Here is a 24907-nt window from a genome sequence, read left to right as displayed (position 1 = left end):
CATACTCTACCTCAGCGCAACCTCAGTTTCAGTAAGAATTGAATGAGGTTTCCTGTATGATCTTGGACAAGTCATTTCTCTAAATCTGAGGTTTCAGTTTCCTATTCTATAAAATAAAGGAGTTGGATTGAGTTCTGAGGTTCCCTCTTGCTCTAAAATGATCATTTCAGGGTTGCTGAGTTTTTAAGAAGGGAGAGAGGAAACTGGCACCAAACCCCTTTTGGCCCACTTCACAAAAGTATTTATCAGTTCTCTGCAAAGGTTACCATTCTACCTTCATCAACCCTTAGAAATTAGGCTTCTTAGATAAAAAGCAAGAAGAAATAACTAGTTATTCATGATAACTAGGTATTGCAGTTTGTTTAAATAGGAATCTCCCAAATAGGTCTCTTCTCAGGTGTCCTTAATTTTTTGGTTTTTGTTTTTTTAACCTTTGGCAGTCTGGTGACACCTATGGACCCCTTTTTAGAATAATGTTTTTAAATATACAGAATAAATACATAAGATTGCAAAGAAAACCAATTCTATAAGAATCGCTATCAAAACTTTCTTTTAAGTTCACATTCCCCAGGCTAAAAACCACTATTAGACGGAGGGGTACAGGGTAATCTTCTCAGGCAATTTCTAGGTTTCTATCTCACCCTGCACCTTGGAGTCCATGCCACCACCCAACTGAAAGTGCCTTTTGTGCCCTCTTGCTTAAAGTCCTTGCTCCAGGTGCCAAAAAAAAAAAAAAAGTTATAGCTTTTCTGGTTAAAAATAAATCATGAGGGGCCGCTAGATGGCGCAGTGGATAAAGCACCGGCCCTGGATTCAGGAGTACCTGAGTTCAAATCCGGCCTCAGACACTTGACACTTATTAGCTGTGTGACCCTGGGCAAGTCACTTAATCCCCATTGCCTGCAAAAAACAAAAACAAAAAAACCCCCCAAAACCAAAAAAATAAATCATGTTGTTTTATAATAAAAGCTTTTAAGATCCACTATAAACCCTTTGTTCTCCATTCAATAGAGTCCTGAACAAATCTCTGAGCAACTTCTAGGGAGAAAATCATTTGTACAGATTTAGGAACGAGGGATAGAATCTTACAAACTCAAAATATTTCCTCTGGTCCCATGTTAAAAAACACTAGAGGGGGTGGCTAGGTGGTGCAGTGAATAAAGCACCAGCCCTGGATTCAGGAGTTCAAATCCAGCCTCAGACACTTGACACTTACTATCTGTGTGACCTTGGGCAAGTCACTTAACCCTCATTGCCCCGCAAAAAAACCCCCACAAAACACTAAAGCATGAACTTTGACTGAATAGTCTGTAAGAAAATCAAACATACCAAAGATATGTCCCCATAAATATCTTTAAAAACTTTTAATAGCATCATATTTGCTGATCACTACAAAATATCTTTTTAAAAAGAGCTAAAATACACAATCCACAGAAGAAAGGAAACCAAAATCTGCCATGGGGCCTTAAAAAGAGACTTAAAGAGTTACATGATTTGATTTAAACTTAGGATAAGCATTCAACCATTAACCAATCCTGGGAAACTTAAAGAGACTTTATCCTTCCCTGTATTATTAAATAACATTTTATATTTTTATGGAATTATTTTTAATTGCAGGCACTATTTAGCAAAATAAGTTTTTGACTAAAAACCTTGAGTGTACATTGGGGCATGAATATACTTTGAACAATTTGTTGTTTAAAAGTCCAGTTTTGGAAATGGTCCCAAAGGATGTTTTCATATATTATGCTTAACAGTTCCAACATAAAGGAGGACAGCTAATTTTCCAAGAATACTCAGGCCCTAAGTGGAATATAGTGATAATACTACTGCATCAAGAAGTTACTAAAAGGCTGATTATGTCAAAACACTGTGCCAGGCATTATTAGACAAATGAGATTTAGGATGTGGTTCATTTCCTTGAGATTCTTAAAGTTTCCTTGAGCAAAGTTAAAATATGTAGCAGATAGTTATAGCTATGTTATAATTAGGAGCTAAAATCATTGGAAGCGCAGCATGGTCTAGTGGATAAAGACATGACTGAAATTATGGTGACCTAGGTTTAGGTCTTCCTGAATTAGGACCTGGGTACTTCTGTGTCTTTAGAAGTATATTCTATTATACCATATTCCACAATATATTCTATAAGAGTAGATAATCTTTTTGTGTGTGTGTGTGAAGCAATTGGGGTTAAGTGACTTGCCCAGGGTCACACAGCTAGTAAGTGTTAAGTGTCTGAGGCAGGATTTGAGCTCAGATCCTCCTGAATCCAAGGCCGGTGCTTTATCCACTGTGCCACCTAGCTGCCCCAAAATATCATTGTGCATTGTTTTTTTGGTTTTTGGTTTATTTTTATTTTTTTTGTGCGGGGCAGTGGGGGTTAAGTGACTTGCCCAGGGTCACACAGCTAGTGTCAAGTGTCTGAGGCCAGATTTGAACTCAGGAACTCCTGAATCCAGGGCCGGTGCTTTATCCACTGCGCCACCTAGCCTCCCCAAGAGTAGATAATCTTAATATTAAAGATCATACTATTTTTTTTTTCAAGAGCATAACTGTACTTTTTTAATTAATAAAACAGAACTGTTTGCCCGGGCGAAAGGACCCAAAGCTAACCTCATTAGACAGTCACCCGAGGCTGCTGCAGTGACACGGACTCAGCGTGCGTTCAACTGAGGGGCTCACTGCCCCTGGTGCTGCGGGCCATGGAGGGGGTTGGTTGGAAGGCCTCTGTCGGGGGTGGGAGGAGGTCTTGGCGGAAAGCCATCACCGGCCCAAAGCGGATCACGAGACGTCAGTCCTGCTGCGACGTCGTGACCCCAAATGGGTAATACTGCGGAAACTCGTGTATGACTTTGAGAACATCATTGTGGAGCCTGAGATCAAAGCTGCTGTTGTGGTCTCTGGTAGGAAGCGCACAGGATGGTGGCTTTGGCCGTCACTTTGCCGATCACCTCCAGGACGCCAGAAATCTCCTCTTCCAGAGGCTCCGCCAGCTCCACAGTGACCTGCTTGCCCTCCCCGTCCGACAGGATGAAGGACTTCCCACTGGGGTGGATCTTCTCCAGCCGCCCCACGAAGCACACGGGCCGGTCGATGAAGTGCTCCACGTGAGTGGCCCCGATGCGAGGCCGCGGGACCTCCAGCACCTCCGCCATGGCGGGAAAGGGGCCTGGGTCCGGCCAAAAGATCATACTATTAAAAAAAATTAGAAAAGAAGCAAATCATACACCTCCAACAACTAAGGGTAGGAGATGTATTCTTAACCCAAAAAAAAGAAAGAAAGAAAGAAAGAAGAAAAGAAAGAGGTAATTACAAAAGATAAAATAGAGAACTGATTACATGAAATTGAAAAACTTCTGCATAGATAAAAATTAATGCACTTATGATAAGAGAAGAAGGGGAATGGGAAAATATATTTATAAACAGAATTATGAAATGAAAGGTACAGTTAATGATTAAGTATGTAATGTTAACAAAAGTGTGCAGTATTTTGTCCCTTCCCTACCTACTGCACCTAGTTTTTAATCACTGGTGGTTGGCTGTAGGACTTTTTTGTAATGAAGCTATCAAAAGATTTTTGGACAGTGGCACTTTTTCCCTCATATTAAAGATTATACTATTTTTTCAAGAGCATAACTGTACATATGATATTATATGTGTGTGTGTATATATATATATATGTATATATATATATATGATAGCAAACAATATTATCCTTAACTTGTCTTTGAAATTAAAAAAATCTTGAAGTGTCTGGATCCATCTTTTCAATACAAGAAGAAAATTCACACAAATGATGAGATGCTTCTACCAACTGTTTCATTGTGAACTTTATGATGGGACCTTTGGTTCCTAAGCCTCCCTTCCTCTGCAAGCTGTTCAGTTAGCAGCTCCATCAGATCCTCATTTGACGGTTCTTCTCCATGAAACTCAATCAACCCCTCCACATCATTCTTATCCACTTCTAGCTCCAATTCTTGTGCTAATTTTACAATCTTCTTTCTCACTTCATCAAATGTTTCATCTTTGTCAAATCCACAAAAATCAGAACAAACTGCCGGCAGGCTTTGTTCCAATTCCTTTTTATACATGTTTCTGTTAAATCTTCCCATGCTTTCACAATATTCTGGATTGCATGGTAAATATTATAGGACTTCCAGAAGTCTCTCAATGTCAAATCCTTATCTAAATCCAAAGCTGCAATTGCCTGTGTAAATGTAGCACATAAATAATCCACCTTGAAATATTAAATCACTCCCTCATCCAGAGGTTGTAATAAAGAGATAGTGTTAGGGGGAAGGTAAACCACTTTTACATTTTCATTAAAATCAACCTGATGGGGAGGGGGACCTGGGACATCATCCAAAATAAGTAGAATCTTGAAAAGAATTCCATTATCATTACAAAACTTCTACACTTTGGGAATGAAGCAGTTTATAAACTGTTGTTCAAAGATAATGAGGGTTATCTATGCCTTAGGGTTAGTGAAATAATGCATGATGCAGGGTAGTGTTGCCTTGCTGATTCCTTTTAATATTCTGGGATTTTTTGAGTGGAGCATAAAAACAAATTTTAACTTGCAGGCCCCAGATGCATTGCGTCCAAGCTGAAGGGTAATTATTTTTCAAATCTTTATTCCTCAGCTAGTTTTTTTTTTCCTCCACTGAGATGTAGGTTTGAGATGACATTCTTTGATAAAATAAGCCAGTTTCGTTCACATTAAAGATCTGCTCTGGAAAGAAGAGACCTTCATCTGTTATTTTTTTGCAGGAATTCTGGAAATGTCTTTGTTACTTCAATATCTGCACTAGAAGCTTTCCTGACACTTCTACATTATGAAATCTGGCATGATTTTTAAATTGGGCAAACCAACCACAGCTTGATGCAAATACCTGTGTTCCTTCAGGACACTTTACCTTTAAATCTTCAGCCTCTTTGAAGGAACATCCTTCTGAATCTGCTCTTCTGTGCACATAGTTAATAGTTTCTCCATCTGTAGAACAGCACCTTTTTTTGTTGTTTCAACAGCTAAGTCACCTACATGCAAGCCCTCCCTTTTGTGAGCTCTTTTATCAAGGCAACAGCATCCTTCAATATGGTGTTCACAGTTGACACTGCAATTGATGACAATTTTTGTTCTTCATATTTTCATTTTCCTCTCTGTTAGTTTACACTTACAAGATAGTTTACTTTTCCTGTCATGCACATTTGACACCAGCCATGGTGAAAAAAGAAGGATCGCTATTGAATACAGAGAGAGCCATAGTATCACTCACTGCCTTCAGACCTACAGGAATTGACTTAGAGATGCCTCCCAGCTTCCCACAACTATGGTATCATATAGCATCTGCTTTGTGTAAAGAATTTCTGTAATTTGGGGGGTAGGGGGAATAAGGATTTCTTTCAGAATTCTTTATATAAAATCAAATGTGTGTAATGGAAATTTGCATAAAGTGAAGACTATCTACAATAGTGTATCTACAATACTGTAAATGGAAAGAGCAATTGCACACAAAAGTCAAACATAGAATGTAACAAAACTATAAAGATCAAGCATGATTCAAATAAATAACTAGGAGAAGATACCCCAAACCTATCCTTTGTTGAGTGGAAGGTCCACAGGTGTTACTCATTGCAATGTTTTTGACTTTTTCAATGTATTGATTGTTTGTACTGATTCTTTTTTCTTTCATTTTTTGTCTTTAAAAAAAGTACTAGACTTCCTGTGCCAAGATGGCTGAGTGAGGAAGCAACTTGCTGGAGCTCTCCCAAATTTCCCCTCCAAACTGACATAAAACTGCCTCTGACACATTCCAGAAGCAGGAACTCAGCCTACCAGCCTGGCAGGAAAGGTCTGTCTTACCTGGATGGGACAGAAGTGAGGTCCAGGAGCAGCAGCAGCAGCTTCTGGGCTCACAACAGGGGTGCTGAAGCAGAGCCCTGAGCCTGGGGCATTCCACCAGTGAGGCTTTGCCCACCTGCAAACCAACAGCTCCCTGGGAAGGTGAGCAATCTGAGCAGCATAGTAGGGACCCTCACCAGGTACCCCAAAGCTAGCACAGAACACCAGGGAGGCTTTGACCCCACTGCTGACCAGTAGTGAAGCCCCACCCAAGACTGGTTAGCAGCAAGTTCCTGCCCCTGCAACCTCCCAGCAGAGAGACTGTTTCCAGGGCAAATCAGCAGCAAGACCTCCCACTCCCTCCACCCCAACACACACACTTGGACAGATTGGAAACAAAATTACTCCTCCAGGGCCAGCCATCAGAAAGACTTTGTTAACTTTAGCAACCCAGGAAAAGCAAGCACGTAAGCCCTGAAGCCCAGGGAAAACCACCAGTAAGATCTAGAACCTCAGAACAAAAACTTGGGACAGTTTAAGAATAGAGCTCAACTTGAATAAAAACATAAAGGCACAAAAATGAGCAAAAAAACAACCAAAAAAAGCTTGATTATAGATAGTTACTACATTGAAGGATGTTCCTTCAAATTCTAGCTATACTGTCTAAAATATCTAATGAGTGGTCGCCAATAAATTATAAGCTTTAGCAAGAGTTAGACTTTTAAGCATTTATTAAGGAGAATAAGAATTTGGTAAAGAGAGAGAGAAAGGCCTAGATTCATCTATCTATTAAAGGGAGAGAGCATTCCTAGCTCCGTTCTCCACCAGAGTCCACACAAAAGAGAGCGAGACAGAGCGCCAGCCTCCCCCTTCTTCCTCCCACAAGCAAACGTCACTTCCTGACGCCAAAGAAAAGATGCATGGTCCTGCCCTCAGAGGCCCTCTCCTCATGTTGGAGCTTTCCAACAGTAAGTCTCCAGCAGGTGGCATCATTCCAATCGTTACAATAGTGAAAATCAAGGTATAAACATGGAGGAAGACAATAGCAACAAAATTGCTACGGGTGAAGCTTCAAAGAAAAATGCAAACTTGTCTCAGGCCCAAAAAGAATTCCTAGAAGAGCTTGAAAAGGACTTTAAAAAAGCAAATTAGAGGGCAGCTAGGTTGCGCAGTGGATAGAGCACTGGCCCTGGATTCAGGAATACCTAAGTTCAAATCCTGCCTCAGACACTTGACACTTACTAGCTGTGTGACCATGGGCAAGTCATTTAACCCGCATTGCCCTAAAAAAAAAAAAAACATAAAAAAAAAAAACAAATTAGAGAAGTAGAAGAAAAATTGGGGAAAGAAATAAAAGTAATGCAAGAGAACCATGAAAAAGATATACAAAAATTTACTGAGAAAAATAACTCTCCCAAAACCAGATTTAGCCAAATAGAAAAGGAATTACAAAAGATCACTAAAGAATATAAGTTTTTAAAAATTAGAATTGAACTAATGGAAACTAATTACTCTGTGAGACACCAAGATACAATAAAACAACAACAAAAAAAAAATAGAAGAAAATGTGAAATTTCTCATTGGAAAAACAACTGACCTAGAAAATAGATACAGGAGAGATAATATAACAATTATAGGACTACCTGGAAGCCATGACCAAAAAAAAAAAGCCAGGAAAATATCTTACAAGAAATTTTTTAAAATACTATTTGCTATATGCAATGGCTCTCTGGGAGGGAGAAGAAAAAAAAATACTGGGGAAAAACCTGGCATCCCTGAGGGGTTTACATATTTCAGGCCATAGATGGCACTAGAGAGCAACAAACCAGATAGGTTTCTGCATAGTAGTATTCAGATCTTTATTCAGCAAATTGCAGAAGAGCTTCCAGCAAACTGGCTGAAAATTCAGATTTTTCAGCAGATTCACTCCTATTCTATTTATGTCTTCTGTCTCAAGCTTCTTAGGATTCTTTCTGAGCTCATCTTACTTTCTTGCTTTTTCTTCTGTATCTTCCTACACTTTCTTCTGCTGACTTTTCCATAAACTATAATTCCTCAAATAAGAACTTCCTGGTAGAAGCTGTGGAAAAATTGGAACACTAATGCATTGTTGGTGGAGCTGTGAACTGATCCAACCATTCTGGAGAGCAATTTGGAATTATGCCCAAAGGGTGATAAAGCTGTGCATACCCTTTGACCCAGCAATACCACTTTTGGGTCTTTTTCCCAAAGAAATCATGGAAAGGGGAAAGGGACCCACATGTACAAAAATATTTATAGCTGCTCTTTATGTAGTGGCAAGGAATTGGAAGATGAGGGGATACCCATCAATTGGGGAATGGCTGGACAAGTTGTGGTATATGAATACAATGGAATACTATTGTGCTGTAAGAAACGATGAGCAGGAGGAGTTCAGAGAAACCTGGAGGGTCTTGTGTGGGCTGATGATGAGTGAGATGAGCAGAACCAGAAAAACATTGTACACAGTATCATCAACATTGAGTGTTGATCTACTGTGATGGACTATATTCTTCTCATCAATGCAATGGTACAGAAGAGTTCCAGGGAACTCATGATAGAAGAGGATCTCCAAATCCAGGAAAAAAAAAAAAAAGCTCTGTGGAGTATAGATGCTGAATGAACCATACTATTTCTTTTGTTTTTGGTGCTGATGTTTTTCTATTTTGAGGTTTTTCCTCATTGCTCTGATTTTTCTCTTATAAAATGACTATTGCAGAAATATGTTTAATGTTATTATGTATATATATATACATATATATATATATATATATATAACCTATGTCATTACGTGCTGTCATGGGGAGGGGGGAGGGAAGGGAGGGAGGGAGAAAAATCTGAAATTGGAAAGCTTGTATAAACAAAAGTTGAGAACTCTCTTTACATGTAACGGGAAAAAAATAAAATACTTTATTAATTAAAAAAAAAAAGAACTTCCTGGTAGTCAGTGATTAAGCTATGCCTCATAAGGTAAAACTCAAGAAATTCACTTACAAATATGAATTCAAAAATCTTTATATGATAATCTCCTCATTGTCACTAACAGTTATATGAGGGTTAGGGGGAAGAGATAATGAATGCTGATTGGTGTGACCCATGTAACTTATGCATGTCCACATGGGTCTATCTAGATGTGCTTCAATGGTAGGCAAGAATAGATATCCTGTATTTCTTATCTAAATGGCTGCAGTAGCTAGAGCTCTGGGCCTAGAGTTAGGAAGACCTTTGTTCAAATCTGGTCTCAGAAACTTACTAGCTGTGTGACTCCTGAGTACCCTTTTGCTTCCATTTTCTCATCTATAAAATGAGCTGGAGAAGGAAATGGCAAACCACTCTGGTATCTTTCCCAAGGAAACCCTAAATGAGGTCACAAATGTTGGGCATAACCGAAAATGACTGAAGAACAAAAATCTCTTCTCTGCAACCGTCTCCAAGGAAGGCTTTGATTGCTGCTGGGAAGAGAAGCCAGAAATTGGGTGGGGCCAGAGACTGGATACTGTATTCTGTTCAGAGAAGGTACCATGCTAGACTTCTATCTGCTCCCTTAAATATTGGTACTCTAGGGGCAGCTAGGTGGCGCAGTGGGTAAAGCACCAGCCCTAGATTCAGGAGGACCTGAGTTCAAATCCAGCCTCAGACACTTGACACTAGCTGTGTGACCCTGGACGAGTCACTTAACACACATTGCCCTGCAATTAATTAATTAATTAATTAGTATGTATATGTATATGTATATATATGGTCTAGTTTTAATCTGAGCTAAGCTCCTAATCACTATCCTTAATAGGAAGAATTCCTCCCTTCCCAAGCTATGCCAGTTCCAAAATGAACACACTTAGCAAATAGCAAATAAACCCATTTATACAGGTTAGAGCAAAAGAGATATCAGAGAAAGTATGCATATGAGAATATATACCAGACAACATAAATGGAAGGAGCTCTCCCATTGGGAACTGGATAACTCAGCTCAATTTCTCCTCTCATCCAAGGAGAAATTTCCTGAAGTCTCTAATGAAGCAAGCTGGGGATAGAAACATGATATATATAGACTGTTAGCTTCTCTATGCTGGTCTTATCCCAGAGTCTTTCTCTCTTCATATACCTAAAGAGAAGGTAGAATCACACATGTTTCTCAATGCTACTTCCTAGAACCCAGGACCCCTCTTCTTTCCTGCTCTCACCAACTCCACCCTGCCCCCTCCTGTATGTTTAGGACATGGATTAATCAATCTCCACCAATGAGGAAAGTATCTCATATAATTGCCCCTTTGAGCCAAGAATTGCATTAGAATTATAATTTTATTAATTAGGACCTTTAACACTAAGGATAGCCCCTTTCAGCAACCAAACTTACTACATAGGAAATAAGAAGGGGGAAAGGGAATAAGCATTTATTAAGCACCTACTATGTGCCAGATACTGAGCTAAGCACTTTACAAATAGTAGCTCATTGGATCTTCACAACTCTGTGAGGTTGGTGCGATTATTATCCCCATTTTGCAACTGAGGAAACTGAGGCAGACAAAGGGTTTTTGGTTTGTGGGGCAGTAAAGGTTAAGTGCCTTGCCCAGGGTCACACAGCTAGTAAGTGTCAAGTGTCTGAGGTCGGATTTGAACTCAAGTCCTCCTGAATCCAGGGCCAGTGCTTTATCCACTGTGCCACCTAGCTGCCCTTTTGGGTTTTTTTAAGTGACAGCTAGTATCTAAGGCCAGCTTTGAGCTCCAGTTTTCTTGACTCTAGGCCCAGTACTCCATCCACTTTGCCACCTAGGTACCTCAGTAATGCTTTGCACTACAAACATGTTTCCCAATAAAGATTTATTGTGAGGGGAATCAGATGGTTCTGAAATTTAAAAAATAATTTCTATTAGATTATTTTGTGAGTCAAGGATACTATTTAAAATAAGTTCTTTCACAGCTCTACACAATACGGAGTAAAATAGGAAATCAAAACAAACTTTAGACTTTGTAACTCACATTTAAATAATGCTTTATGGTTTGCAAAGGGTTCTCCTTTTCACAAAATTTTTCAAGCTAGATAGCACAAGTATTATTACACACATTTTACAGATGAGAAACCTAAGCCTCAGAGAGAAAAAGAGATTCTCTTTTGGTCATAGATTTTGTAAATATTAGAATCAGACCCAAATCTGGATCTTCTAAGACTGCTTTTTCTGCTGCTCTTTTTATATATATGTAATTCATATCACTGATCTTATATTGACTTTTCACTTGTTCCTTTTCACTACTGACAGAAATTGACAGGAAAGTGGGGGCACAAAAGAGACACTTTGTAACAAAGTCAGGGGAAGAAGGACACATGTTTGAATTTGTTGAGATATGCATTCCTCCTCAAGTAAGTACAGTTTTAGCTTCAAAGTTGAAGTATATAATATATTACTAAATGTGTAATTTATGTTTCTTGATGTAAATCAATGATTTACCAGAGTGTGTATTAGCAAATAACATCTAAGAATAATTTTTAAACTACTGAATTATATACAGATAAAAGAGGCTTACAAAATACTTGTTAAATAAATGGAATGAATAAGTACACAGCCTAAGGAAAAATCCAATGCAGAGACCTTTCCATCAAATCAATCTTCTATAACATAGATCTGACAGTCAAAAAGTAAGAAACTAGTAGGTAGCACTGTACAAAATACATCTCACTCTGGTTTTTAAAATCAATTTTTATCAATTATTGTTTTCATAGTCCTAATTTCCACTTCTATCCCTTCCTTCTCCCTTCCAAGAGCCAGTTTGTATAACAAATAATTTTTTTAAGAAAAAAAGGAAGTAGGGAACAACATAGGCAAAACCAAGCAAGATATTGAAAAAAAAAAGTTGAATATACATGCAATGTTCCACATTCAAGTCAATCTGCTTTTAATTGGGCCCATGTGAATTCTTTACTATCTTGAATTTTACACTAAGATTTGACCCAGATCAGAAAAAAAGAAAAATAGGGGAAATTGGCTATGTTTTGCCAATTTTCTCCTCATTAGAGTAGAAAGCCAGGAAAAAGGATAGAATGTCATATGGTTTCCTATTAAACCTGTAACATGGCCAAATTCAGGCAGCCTGAGGTTTTTTGGTTTTGTTTGTTTGTTTGTTTAAGCCTTTACATTACTTAAGTCAAAATATCTTGCAGCTCATCGAAATTTAGTATTTTCTGGAAATGAAATTTATCACAAATCCAGAAGAATATTGTTCAAAAATAGAATGCTCTCAATGAGCTCTTAGAAAAGTTTCGTTTACTTCTGGGCACAATTGTCATGAAACCAATTTCTCACTTGTAAACAGAGCAGAGTTTTATGCAACTGATACTTTTTAATGAGAAAATTCTTAGTGGATAGAATATTGAACTTAGAGTCAATAAGAACTGGATTCAAATTCTGCCTTATACATCACTAGCCATGTATCTTTGGGCAAGGCTTTGATTTCTCCTTGCTTCAGTTTCTTCATCATTATAATGAGGGTAGCATTTACCTAACTTGTTATTTGTGGGAATCAAGGGAGATTATATATGTAAAGGATTTTTCAAATCCTAAATTATCATATGCATATCAATATTATTAGGGAGAAGTATGTACTACTTTTATGTAAAAATAATTTTAATTGCTCATTTATCAGAATATGCTCAATTAGATGTGATAGGAAACAGTGCCCAGCATCACCAATAAAGATTAAAAGTTCTCAGCTAACAGGCAGTGACTTTTGGAAGTTACAGGGCATTTATCTTGAGAGTTTAGAAAGGTTGATTTAATATATTCCTTTCAAAATCTCATGTTTTACATCACACATGGAAATAAATGTAGGAAACTAAAGCAAATAGGGTTAAGTGACTCACGCAGGTTCACACAGCTGGTAAGTGTCTGAAGTCAGATTTGGTGGTGAATGGTAGAAATTTTTCTATTTCTACTTTACCTTCTTTTTCTAGAAGTTCAGGACAATTTTCTGTAATAATTTCTTGTAACATTATATCTTGATTTCTTTTTTGTCATAACTTTCAGGGAATCTGACAAATATTGTCTCTCCTTGATCTGTTCGCTATATCAGTTATTTTTCTAATAAAATGGTTCAGATTATTTTTTTCTAGTTTTATTATTTCTTGATGTCTTATAACATCATTTGATCCTTCTTGTCCAGTTCTAGTTTTCAAGGAGTCATTTTCTTCCTAGTAATTCTGTATCTCTTTTTCTAATTGGTTAACTTTCTTTTCATAATTTTCTTGGATTGCTTTTATTTTTTCCTAATTTTCCTCAATCTCTCTTATTTAATTTTTTAATTGTTTTTTAGTTCTTCAAAGAACTCTTTTTGGGCTTGTGACCATTTGATGTTACTTTTTGGGGTAGGAGTGGGTTTGGGGTTTTTTTTAACTTCAATATCTTCCTCTGAATACGAATCCAGATCTTCTTTTACACCAAAGTAGCTGTCAATGGCCAGGTTCTTTTTCCTATGCTTACCCATTTTTATTTCATTTTATTTTATCTTAGTAGCTTATTATTATAATCAGGTTTTAATCCATTGTACCATCTAGCTGCCCTAAATAAATATTAGAATATGATTAAGAGGTATGAGCCATATTTGTGATTTTATTAGTATGAGGAACTCCTAGTATGTCTGCACTTTATATTCTCAGATTGCTACCTGGGACTCTGAAAAGTTAAGTGATGTACCTATGTTCATAGAGCTAGTATATAATTGGAGTCAAGACTTTAACCTAGTTCTTCTTGACTCCAAGATGACCCTCTAGCCACAACATTAGATTAGCTCTCAGAATATAATTATGTTTTTCTAAAGTATTTGGTATAAGAATTTTATTCTTTTTATTCTTCATAATTGATTCTGTCTCACTTCTACAGAAGCTATTCCAAACCTCCTCTTCCTTCAAGACCTCCACAGCTCTTCTTCAAACACCTTGCTTAACCAAACCTTTTAGCTAAACTTAAAGATTTTTATCTGGGGGCTCTCTCTCTCTCAGTCCTATTATTTCTTGAACTTTCTAATGGATTTGACATCATGGGCCACCCTCTTGTCCTGCCATCTCCTTCCTATAGGAGTTTTCATGACACTGTTTTTGACATGACACAGTTTTCATGGCACTAGTTCCACTCCTACCTGTATGACTTCTCCTTCTCTCTTTTGCTGTCTTATGCATCTTAACTGTGAATCTTCTTCTTCTTCTTCTTCTTCTTTTTTTTTTGCAGGGCAATTGGGGTTAAGTGGCTTGCCCAGGGTCACACAGGTAGTAAGTGTCAAGTGTCTGAGGCCCGATTTGAACTCAGGTCCTCCTGAATCCAGGGCCGGTGCTTTATCCACTGCGCCACCTAGCTGCCACAATGTTCTTCTAAGTTCTGCCCTAGACCTTCTCTTCTTCACCTCGCACCCAACCTTTTCAGATCACAAAGTATTAATTATCATCTCTAGGAACATAGCTCCCAAATATAGTATTTCCCCTGAGCTTCAGTCTTGGCTCATCTATTGCCATTTCAGACTAGATGTCATGGAGATATTAGAACTAAATAGTTCTAAAACCTGAACTAATTATCTTTTTTACTTCTATACACTTCTATTTCTGTCTAAAACATCACTATCCTTCCAGACTCCCAGGTTTCTAACTTCAGCATTATCACTGGGCTCCTCATTCCCTCCCAGTCAACATATATAATTAGTTGCCAATTGCTGCCATTTTTATCCTCAAAATGGCTTTTGCATCTGATCCCTCCTCTCTCCTCACACAGCTACCAGCTTAGTTCAGGTCCTCATCACTTCTTACCTAAATTATTACAATGCCCTCTTAATCAGTTTTCTCTGCATCTCTCTCAGTATTCAAATTGGTCCTACACAATGCTATTAAAGTAATTTTCCTTAAAAAGAAGCTCTCACCATGTGACTATACTGTTCAACCAACTCCAAAGGTTTCCTATTGTGTAAATTATTACATAATTTCTACTGTGTAATAATTTCCTATTATGCTAAATGTAAATTCTTTTAGACTCAATCCTACTGAACATTACTTGCTTTTCCATATTTTTTGATCCATTGAAACTAACCTTCTGTTCCTTACAGATACCACTCATTATTACATGCCCCAGCTCCATGCCTTTGTAGTTGGCTGTAACATATGCCTGGAATTTTTTCTCTCCTGGTCTCTACCCCATAGAGTCCCTTTCTTCCTTTAAGACACAGCTTAAGCACCATCTTTCAATATGAATCCTTTCCTGATACTACATCTGCTAGTGTTTTCCCATTCAAACTACCCTGTGCTTAGCCACTTTGAATATGTTTGCATTTATTAAACTTCATATTTATGTTGAATGTATTTCATGTGTACTAGTTATCTCTGCCATTAGAATGTAAGCACCTCCCTAGTAAACAGTAATTCATTTTTTGTACTTGTATTCCCCAAACTTGGCATATATTATGCTCCTAATAAATACTTTTTGATTAGTTAATGTGAAATATCAACAATTGTACATCTAATCTCATATTCGTAAAACTATTTAGGAAGATACCTAGAGCATATCAAAATAGCTGTTCAGTTATTAGCTAAATTTGAGATAGAGTCTGTGTTGGATCATGAATCATCCTGAAAAATAGGGGAACTATTCAAATGATCATGACAACTTACTGAAGAAGAAACTTCAAGTCCAAGACTATTAGAAATTTTCCTTTTCTAGTGCAACTTAAAAACACAAACAACCTAGGTAGAATTTGCTTTCCCTCTTTAGAATTCCCTTACTTTAAAAAAGATTGATTTTATTAATCTAATATATTCTTCCTCTCCAAGAGTGAAACAGAAATGGACATTAAGACACAAAGGTTAAGTGTTAAGTTTTCACTTCATTCAAAACAAATGGTTAAATTCCCAATTTCAAAGCAAACATTTTGGTTTATAAGCCTTATTAAGGCCAACTGAGGGAGAGAGACAAAACAGAGAAATGAGTGTTGGTTGGTTGTTATTTAAAAAAAGGATCCATGGCAAATCTCATCTATTTTAAATTATGTCCTTTTGAGGAATGCAAAACCTTCCAAAACCTGAACATTTATTAAACTCAGTTTCAGCCTTGTGCTAATAGAGCCAAGTTTCATGTTTACTGAATTGGAACTGTCATAACATTTGTCCTGCATGTTCCCCCTTTGAGGACAGGACTTCATTAGTTATTTAAAAAGAAAATAAAAACAAACAAAAAAAGCTTCCAGTTTGTCCTGTTTCCATGCCTAGTCACAAATGTAAAAGATCTAAGATACTACCAAATACAAATTCTGCTGTCAGAAGTAACTAAAAACTTTAGGTAGTCTTCAAAGGAAAAATACAAGCTATCAATAACCATATGAAAAAATGCTCCAAATCACTAATGAGAAGTAAAATGCAATTTAAAGCAATTCTGAGAGTCTATCTCACACACATTAAATTGGCAAGGAATGAAAATGGCAATCTTTGGAGGGAAACTGAAGAGTGATATACTATTAGTAGAGTATTACTTGGACCTACTTTAAAAGTAGGAACTAATGGTCTTAACTGGAAAGCAATTTAGAATATACTCCCCCAAATCACTATTCACATCCTTTGATTTAGCAATACTTCTTCCAGAAGTATGCTGGAAAGAGGTCAAGGGATGAACAAAATAGTTCATATGTAAAAAGATATTCATTGTAGCTTCTCCCTGTTCCCTTTTTTAGCAAAAAAAAAAAAAAAAAACCTGAAAAAAATGGTATCCATCAATTAGGGATTGCATGAACAAATTATGGTAAATGAATATAATGGAATATTATTACTCTGTAAAAAATAATGAACATAATGGAGTCAGAAACATCTGAAAAAACTTATATGAATTGATGAAGAATGAAGTGAATAGAATTAGAACAGTTTATACATTGATTACAATACTATAAAGGAAAACAATTTTGAAAGACTTAAGAACTCTGATTGATGTAATGACCTCTCCTGGCAGAAAGGTGACAGCCCAGAAATACAATATGAGACATACATTTTCAGACACAGAAAACATGTTGATTCGTTTTACTTAACTACACTTATTTTTTATAAGGGAGAGCTCCTTTGGGGGGTGGGGTGGAGGGCTGGTGGATTAAAAAAAAAAGGAAAAGGATATACAAATAGACAGATGAGAACAGAGGTAAGTTCAGTCAACAAGCAGGGCAGTATTCTTACTATTAAGTTAAATTTAATATAGTTTTTTTTTCAAACTACACAACTGACAATCAAAGTCTCACAGCACTCTTTTTTTTCTGTTCTCTGTATGTTGGAATGTTCACGTTTATTGATTTTTAAGTTCATAATAACAAAATTTAATACAAGAAGTATATAAATGTTTCCAAACTGATATAATGCCTCAGAAAATGGATTTGGCTGAACCTCAGATACCCTGCACATATTTCATTTTAGACATTTGAAGTCATTTTATCCAAGTTTCTGAGACCCAGGAAGTTTAGCAGCTTACATAAAGCCACATATTTGGCTAATGGCAGTACCAGCACTAAAAACCCACATTTCCTTACTCTGAGTTTACCATGCTGTCCTGCCTCAAAAAAATGTTAACTAATTTGCTGAGTAAATAAGAAATGGTAAATTCAATCTGACAGTATCACAAGAAACATAGGGTTCTATTTATAAGTGTCTCAAATACAGCAATTGTCACTTGTTTAAGACCTAGTTATTCCATTTTCTGATTATTCAGATATCTTCCTTGTGGAAATTTATTTTGATTTGGGGACCCTACCTTTGGGCTGACTTTAAAAAGCCTTAGGCCCTCAGGTCTCTTCTGTGTGGGAGGTGCTGGTGCCCCTCCTCCTCAGCTTCAGCTGAGCAAAAAAAAAAAAAGCCCCGTGGGCTGTATGAGACACCAGGTCAGACAGCTGGGGGGAAAAAGCCCCCAGCTCCCTCCTATCTGAGCGGATCTATCCCAGAGATCCTGGGCTTGTCCAGGCCGGGCTCTGGCGTAGCCTGTGCTGAGGCATGTGATGCTCAAGTGTCCCCCGAACCCCAGCCGCAGCCCTCGCTGGCTGATTAGCTTGGGGTCTGTGGGGGCGCAAAAAAGCCCCAAGATTTGAGTGGAAAAAAAGAAAATATATATATATAGACCTGGGAATTAAACTCAGGGAGGCAGGTGGACAAGATTAAAGGAAGCTGACAAGAATTAGAGGGGCAGAAGGGCAGCTAGGTGGCGCAGTGGATAGAGCACCGGCCCTGTAATCAGGAGTACCTGAGTTCAAATTCAGCCTCAGACACTTAACACTTAACTAGCTGTGTAACCCTGGGCAAGTCACTTAACCCCAATTGCCTCACTGAAAAAAAAAAAAAAGAATTAGAGGGGCGGCAAAGGTGGCAGAGGACAGACTGACAAAGCAGACAGACAGACAGACTGAACAGGAGGCAACAGAGAGCACAGAAGCGGTTAGCACAGGGTACAGGTTGGAGAAAGCAAAGATTAAGAGAACAGTAAGGAGAATAAAGTTAGAAGCAGGGGGATAGACAAAGTGAAAGGGGCTCAGAGTTAGAATAAAGGATCTGAGTAGTGAAAGTGGAACATACCCTAAGGCAAGAGGCAGCAATGGCCCTTATTGTATTAAAAAAGTTCCAGGCGCAAAAAGTGGGAAGAGACCAAGAGACCGCAGGAAGGCAGTCAGGTTGTACATTTTATTTCCCTGTATTTTTATGTTTCAATAGTATCTCATAAATAAACTCTGCTTTGATTATTTAGTTAAGAGGTTTCTTAATCTTTTGCTTATCAATTTGGGGAGTGCAGCAGTGTGGTAGAACTTTATAAACGGCCCACATTATATTAATAGCAGTCAAATAGCCAGTTAGTCAAAAGTCCCCAGATTAGTCCTCCAGTCAGATTGGTCCCCCCAAATTAGGCTAGTCATTTAAAATATTTCTACATTTGAATGGCGACCCAGATGGGACTTATGGCCCAATTAGAATTTTTCTAAAGTTATAATTTTTCATATAATCATAATTTTCATATAAGTCCAGTTATGTAATTTTTCCAGACAAGATTAGATTAAATATCTTAATATCCTTTTCACCCTCCCTAGAATTCTTCAGTGAGACCATTTTTGTCATTCACTAATAGGCCTCCAAAAAGGAATTGTGCCAAGGAGAGAAGCTGAAATTCAAAATGGTTTGTATTGCTACTTATTAGCAGTGCCAGTGAAGTGTTTCCTGGAAAAGTAAATTTAAAACATTCATATGATTTTTAAAATTATTTGTGGAATTCTGTCATGCCCAAGTGCTTTTACATAGTTTACTATTTTTTGCTGTAAACTGTCATCCAGACACCAGACTCTTGGTTTACATACAGTGGGACTGATCTTGAGGGTCAGCCCAAACTTCATTCTCTCTTTGGCTCTTCTTGTCCCCACCAAAGTTACTTTTAAGAAATCTAATAAAGTTATAATATAGCTTTAGTATAGCTACCCTCAGAGGTAGGCAAATATGTCTCTGGATCCTGTATAAGCACTCAAGATAGCAATAAAAGTAGCAGATTCAGGACAGCCTCTATTCTACCACAAACCCCCAAAATGTAAAAAACACATAAAGGATTCACAGTATTTCACAAAAACTTTGGTCCAATTTTCAACCCTCCCTGATGAGACTATACAACATGTGCTTTGGACTCTGCTCCACTTATTGGGTTGTTACAGAGGAAAATCTATCCCATTTAACCAGCACTGTCCAAATAACTCCCAATAATAACAGAGGATAAAGGCCAGGCCTCTTGTTTCCCCAAATTATGACTTAAGTTCCCCTGCTGCGCCTCTAATATTGGTGGCCACATGCATGATAAACTTCTCCAAGATACTAGAAATGCCCAGTAAATAACCCTGTCTCTCTTTTTTCTTTTTTCGTTTGTTTGGTTTTGGTGGGGCAATTGGGGTTAAGTGACTTGCCCTAGGGTCACACAGGTAGTAAGTGTCAAGTGTCTGAGGCTGAATTTGAACTCGGGTCCTCTTGACTCCATGGTCCTTCATGCACTGCACCACCCAATTGCCCCTCCTTTCTCTCTTTTCAGTAAATCTTGTTATCACTTTGTAACTCTAAGTCTCTTATAAAGTCAATTCCCATATCTCTTAATTCAAACCCAAGCATGTTTGATTTGTCTGTCAGGCTTATTGCAGCAAGATAGAAGAATGGAAATTAGAGCTCTTTAAAAAAAGAATACACTAGGAAATCCTAACAACAAAAAAAACCATATAGTACTAACCAAAAAAAGCCAGATAAATAATGAGAGAAATTCCTTTCAAAATATCTTTAAAAAATACACAATATTTTGTTAGGAGATAACCTAATAAAATACCCAAAAGGCTTATATGATTAGAACCACAAAATACTTTTTGCAGAAGTAAAAGAACATTCAAATAATTGGAGATATAGTCTCTGCTCATGTTTGGCTCATAGCAATATAATAAAGATAATACTACCTTCATCAAATTATATATTTATTATTATACTAATAAAATTACTAAGGGGATACTCTGAGACTAGATAAAAATTTATTTGGAAGTCAAAAGCTTTGTCCTTTTATATTGGTCTCAAATATAATACCTCTTACTTGTTTAAGACCTGATTATTCCATCTTCAGATTATTTAGATGCGTTTCTTTTCATACTCTGTTTCTTCAGTGAACCCAATTTTGTCATTTATTAACAGTACCTGCAGAAAGGAAGGATGTAAGAAAAGTAGCTGAAATCTCAGGGGGAAAGATAGGAGAAGTATGAGTAATAGAAGCATAGCATTAGCAGATCTCAAATTATATAATAAAGAAGTAGTCATCAAAACTATTTGCTCTTAGAAAAATAGAAAAGTGGATCAGTAGAACAATGATAAAAACAAGCAATAAACAGAATAATTTAAAATAGCAACCCACTATTTGAGGAAACCATAAACATAAATTCCTTGAGGAAGAACTTCCCAATTGCTAAGGACTGCAGTGAAAACTGGGAAGCATTTTGACCAAAATTAATTTGAGACCTCTATTTTACAGCATGGGGCAGAATATCGATCTATGACCCAAATATAAAACACTATATCATAAGAAAAAAAGAAGAGAAGAGAAGGTATCTTTCTAGAGGAAGAAATCTTAAGAAAAGAGAAAAAATATTTTAAAACAGAAAATGTGTATGTAAATATGCCCATTTATTAATGCATATTATATATGTACATGCATATGTGATATCAGGAGACATTTCTCAGTAGATAAGTGATTTTTAAATATTTTGTAAATTTCAAATTAAGAACTACAAATTACAAATGAAAAAGTGAAAATATTCAATCACTAAATAATAAGATAAATACAAATTAAATAGTTCTAAGGTTTTACTTTATACCATGCAAATTAGCAAGAACTATGATGTGGTCCAGCCAGTCTACACTTCAATATGAGGCAACTGTCACAGTGAATACTGTGCACTAGACCTGGAGTCCAGAAGTCTTGAGTTCACATTTGGATTCAGATACTTCCTCACTGTATGACTCTGGGTAAGTCACTTAATCTCTTTCAACCTTCCTCAATTAACTTTGTACACTAAGCCTGGAGGGAACAGATGAGGCAAAATGTAGCGTTCTCATTGAAATTTTCAATCACTCTTCTTAGGGCATTCTGAGTATCCTGGGTCATGGCATCTCTTTCATCAAAGATGACACATTTAAAACCTTTCTCAGTTGTTGTCTTTGTAGAGTTGTTTAGCACAAGGCAGGATAATGGATGTCTTCCCTGTCCTAGAGTAACTATAGAAAAGTATATGTTGTAATGATTGGAATGATGCCACCTACTGGAGACTTACTATGGGAAAGCTCCGCCATGAGAAAAATGCCTCAGAGGGCAAGGTCATGTGGCTTTTCCTTGGCGTCAGGAAGTGACATTTGCTCATGGGTGCTGTCTATCAAGGCTACCAGCCAATCAACTTGAGGAGCCTCCTATTTTCTGGGAGGGGACAGGAAAGAGGAAAGAGGGCCTGCGCAGAAAGCTCAGTCTCTTTTGGGTTCCTGACTTGATGGTGGTGGTGGTGGCAGAGGACTTCACAGGAAATTTGAGGAAAGATAGGAATGCCAGGCTGTTGGAATTCTGTTCTCAATCTTTCTCTTTCTATTTTTCAATAAACCCGTAAAAACCTAAACTCGTTTTATCAGTGATTTTAGTCAGTTTCCCCCCAAACTGGGGGAACAGATTAGAATCCACATTTAGAATCTTAAATTACACAATGTGATAGTCTTTCCTGAGAAATTTTTGAATCATGATTAGAATATCCTAATGAAAAATTAGATAATTTAGTGTGTATGGCTGATATTTCTTTTGTTTGTTTGTTTGTTTGGTTTGGTTTGGGTTTTTTGGCTGGGCAATGGGGGTTAAGTGACTTGTCCAGGGTCACACAGCTAGTAAGTGTCAAGTGTCTGAGGCCAGATTTGAACTCAGGTCATCCTGAATCCAGGGCCAGTGCTTTATACACTGTGCCACCTAGCTGCCTTATGGCTGATATTTCTTAACCCAAGACAGGCTCCTGCACTCAGTTGCCAATGTTGATGCCTGCTGATATTGCTACCTGACAGGAGATAAGTCCCAATGACTGTGGGGATTCTGGAGGGGAACTAAAAGTTACTGATTGATTTCCTGATGTGCTGCTGTGATTGTTATTCAAACCCACTATGGGAAACTGTACAGTTTTTATTCCTTTGCCTACTCACAGGAGTGCAGCCATGGAGGATAATACAAATTCAAACTGTGCATTTTCTAGAACTCCTGGGCTGCATCAACATCAATCTGGCCAGAGACTTTTAGGCATTAGAGTATCAATTTTACAGCCTTTTGGTAGATGTTTTATTATTTTGTATGGTTTCCTTCCTATCATGTACTAACTACTTTGGGATCGTCTTGGATCATTGTATTGTTGAGAATGGTCGTCATTCACAGTTCTTCATCAAACGATATTGCTGTCTCTGTGAACAATGTTCTCTTGGTTCTGCTCACTTCACTATACATGATTTCATACATGGATTTCCAGGCCTTTCTGAAGTCATTCTGTTTGTCATTTCTTATAGAACAATAATATTCCATCACCATCATATACCACAGTTTGTTTAGCCACTCCCCAATTGATATACATTCCTTTTATGTACAATTCTTAGCCACCACAAAAAGAGTTGCTATAAATATTTTTGTACTGTAAGGAATTGTGATTTGGGGTTTTCATAACCCTATCTTTGCTTTAGTATGGTCAGACTGAAAAAAATGTAAGCTTGAAAAGCCTAAGAGAAGATGGGTATGTACTTTGGGAGAGAATTGAACAAACAAGAGGAACTCTGACCACAGGGAACATTTATTGAAACTAAGTAACTAAGCCTCCCTCTAATAGCTCCCCCACACCCACATGGGCCTGGCCAGATTATAATGGGGACAGCCCATGTAAGTGTGCTGAGACAATTGGAGACTCAGCATGACTAAGAACTGCCCCTTCCTGTGGGAGAGACAGTTAGAGGCAGTTGGAGGGAGAGGAGAGGGGTTTTTTTTGGTTTTTTTTGTTTTTGTTTTTTTCTGAGAGAAGTGGGAAGGAAGGTAGAGACAGTTAGAGGAGTGGCTGGTGATTGACCTTCAGACAAAAACAGAAGAGACTACACAGCTAATTCTCCTTAGAGCTACAGATTTCAGGTGTTGGTGAGTTTGTGGTTTTTTGAGGCCGAGGAGCTAGCTGGGCTGGAGGCAGGTTCAGGGTGCCTGGGACCTTTTTACCCCAGAGATTTAGATTCCCTATCTCTATTAACCTCAGTTGTGTTTTGAACTTGTTCCCATTAATAAACCTGCTTTGTTTTTTGAAAGAGGCTGTTTCCTTTCTTATCTCAATACTGCAGCGAGCCACCCACTTAACTCTTCCCTTACTAAATTTGGCCCTTACAGTGCAAATAGGTCTTTTTCTCTTTTGGGGGATGTCTTTGGAATATAAACCTAGAAGTTGTATTGCTGGATCAAAGAGTATGCACAATTCTATAGCCCTTTGGGCATATTGCCAAATTGGTCTCCAGAATGGTTGGATCTTTTCACAACTCCACCAACAATGGATTAGCATCCCAGCTTTCCCACATCCCCTCCAACATCCAATATTTTCTGTTTTTGTTATATTTAGCACTCTGATAGGTGTAAGGAGATACCTCAGAGTTATTTTAATTTGCATTTCTCTGATCAATAGTGATCTAGAGCATTTTTTTCATATGATTATAGATAACTTTGATTTCTTTGTCTGAAAACTGCCTGTTCATATCCTTTGACCATTTATAAATTGGGGAATGACTTGTATTTTTATAAATTTGACTCAGTTCTCTATATATTTAAGAAATGAGACCTTTATCAGAGATATTTGTTTCAAAAATTATTTCCCAGTTTTCTGCTTCCCTTGTAATCTTTGTTATATTAGGTTTGTGCAAAACCTTTTTAACTTTATATAATCAAAATTATCTATTTTACATTTTGTTTTACTCTCTATAGCTTCTTTGGTTCTCAATTCTTCCTCTGCCCATAAATCTGACAAATAAACGATCATACTCTCTTAATTTGCTTATAGTATCATTCTTTTTTTTTCTTTTTTTAATGAGGCAATTGGGGTTAAGTGACTTGCCTAGGGTCACACAGCTAGTAAGTGTTAAGTGTCTGAGGCCGGATTTGAACTCAGGTCCTCCTGACTCCAGGGCCGGTGCTCTATCCACTGTGCCATCTAGCTGCCCCTTATGGCATCATTCTTTATGTGTAAATCATGTACTCATTTTGACCTTATTTTAGTATATGGCATGAGATGTTGGTCTATACCTAGTTTATGCCATACTGTTTTTCAGTTTTCCCAGCATTTTTTGTTAAATAATGTGTTTTTGTTCCAAAAGCTTGGATCTTTGGGTTTATCATATACTAGATTATTATACTCATTTAATATAGCGTAATTTCTATGTACTCTTTTCCACTGATCTACCTCTCTATTTCTTAGCCAGTACCAGATTGTTTTGATAATTACTGTTTTATAATATAGTTTGAGATCTAG

General features: G+C 37.4%; 1 protein-coding gene across 1 annotated transcript; it reads right to left on the bottom strand.

Moving 5' to 3' along the window:
• Positions 1 to 2791: 2791 nt before the first annotated feature.
• Positions 2792 to 3155, bottom strand: LOC122745893 (replication protein A 14 kDa subunit-like). The gene is given in 2 exon segments (XM_043991342.1): positions 2792 to 2903; positions 2905 to 3155. Coding segments are annotated over 2 exon segments (363 nt in total).
• Between the last annotated feature and the right edge of the window lie 21752 nt (positions 3156 to 24907).

The sequence above is a fragment of the Dromiciops gliroides genome, chromosome 3, assembly GCF_019393635.1.
Source record: "Dromiciops gliroides isolate mDroGli1 chromosome 3, mDroGli1.pri, whole genome shotgun sequence".
Lineage (NCBI taxonomy): Eukaryota > Metazoa > Chordata > Mammalia > Microbiotheria > Microbiotheriidae > Dromiciops > Dromiciops gliroides.
This window is presented reverse-complemented; position numbering and strand designations above follow the sequence as displayed.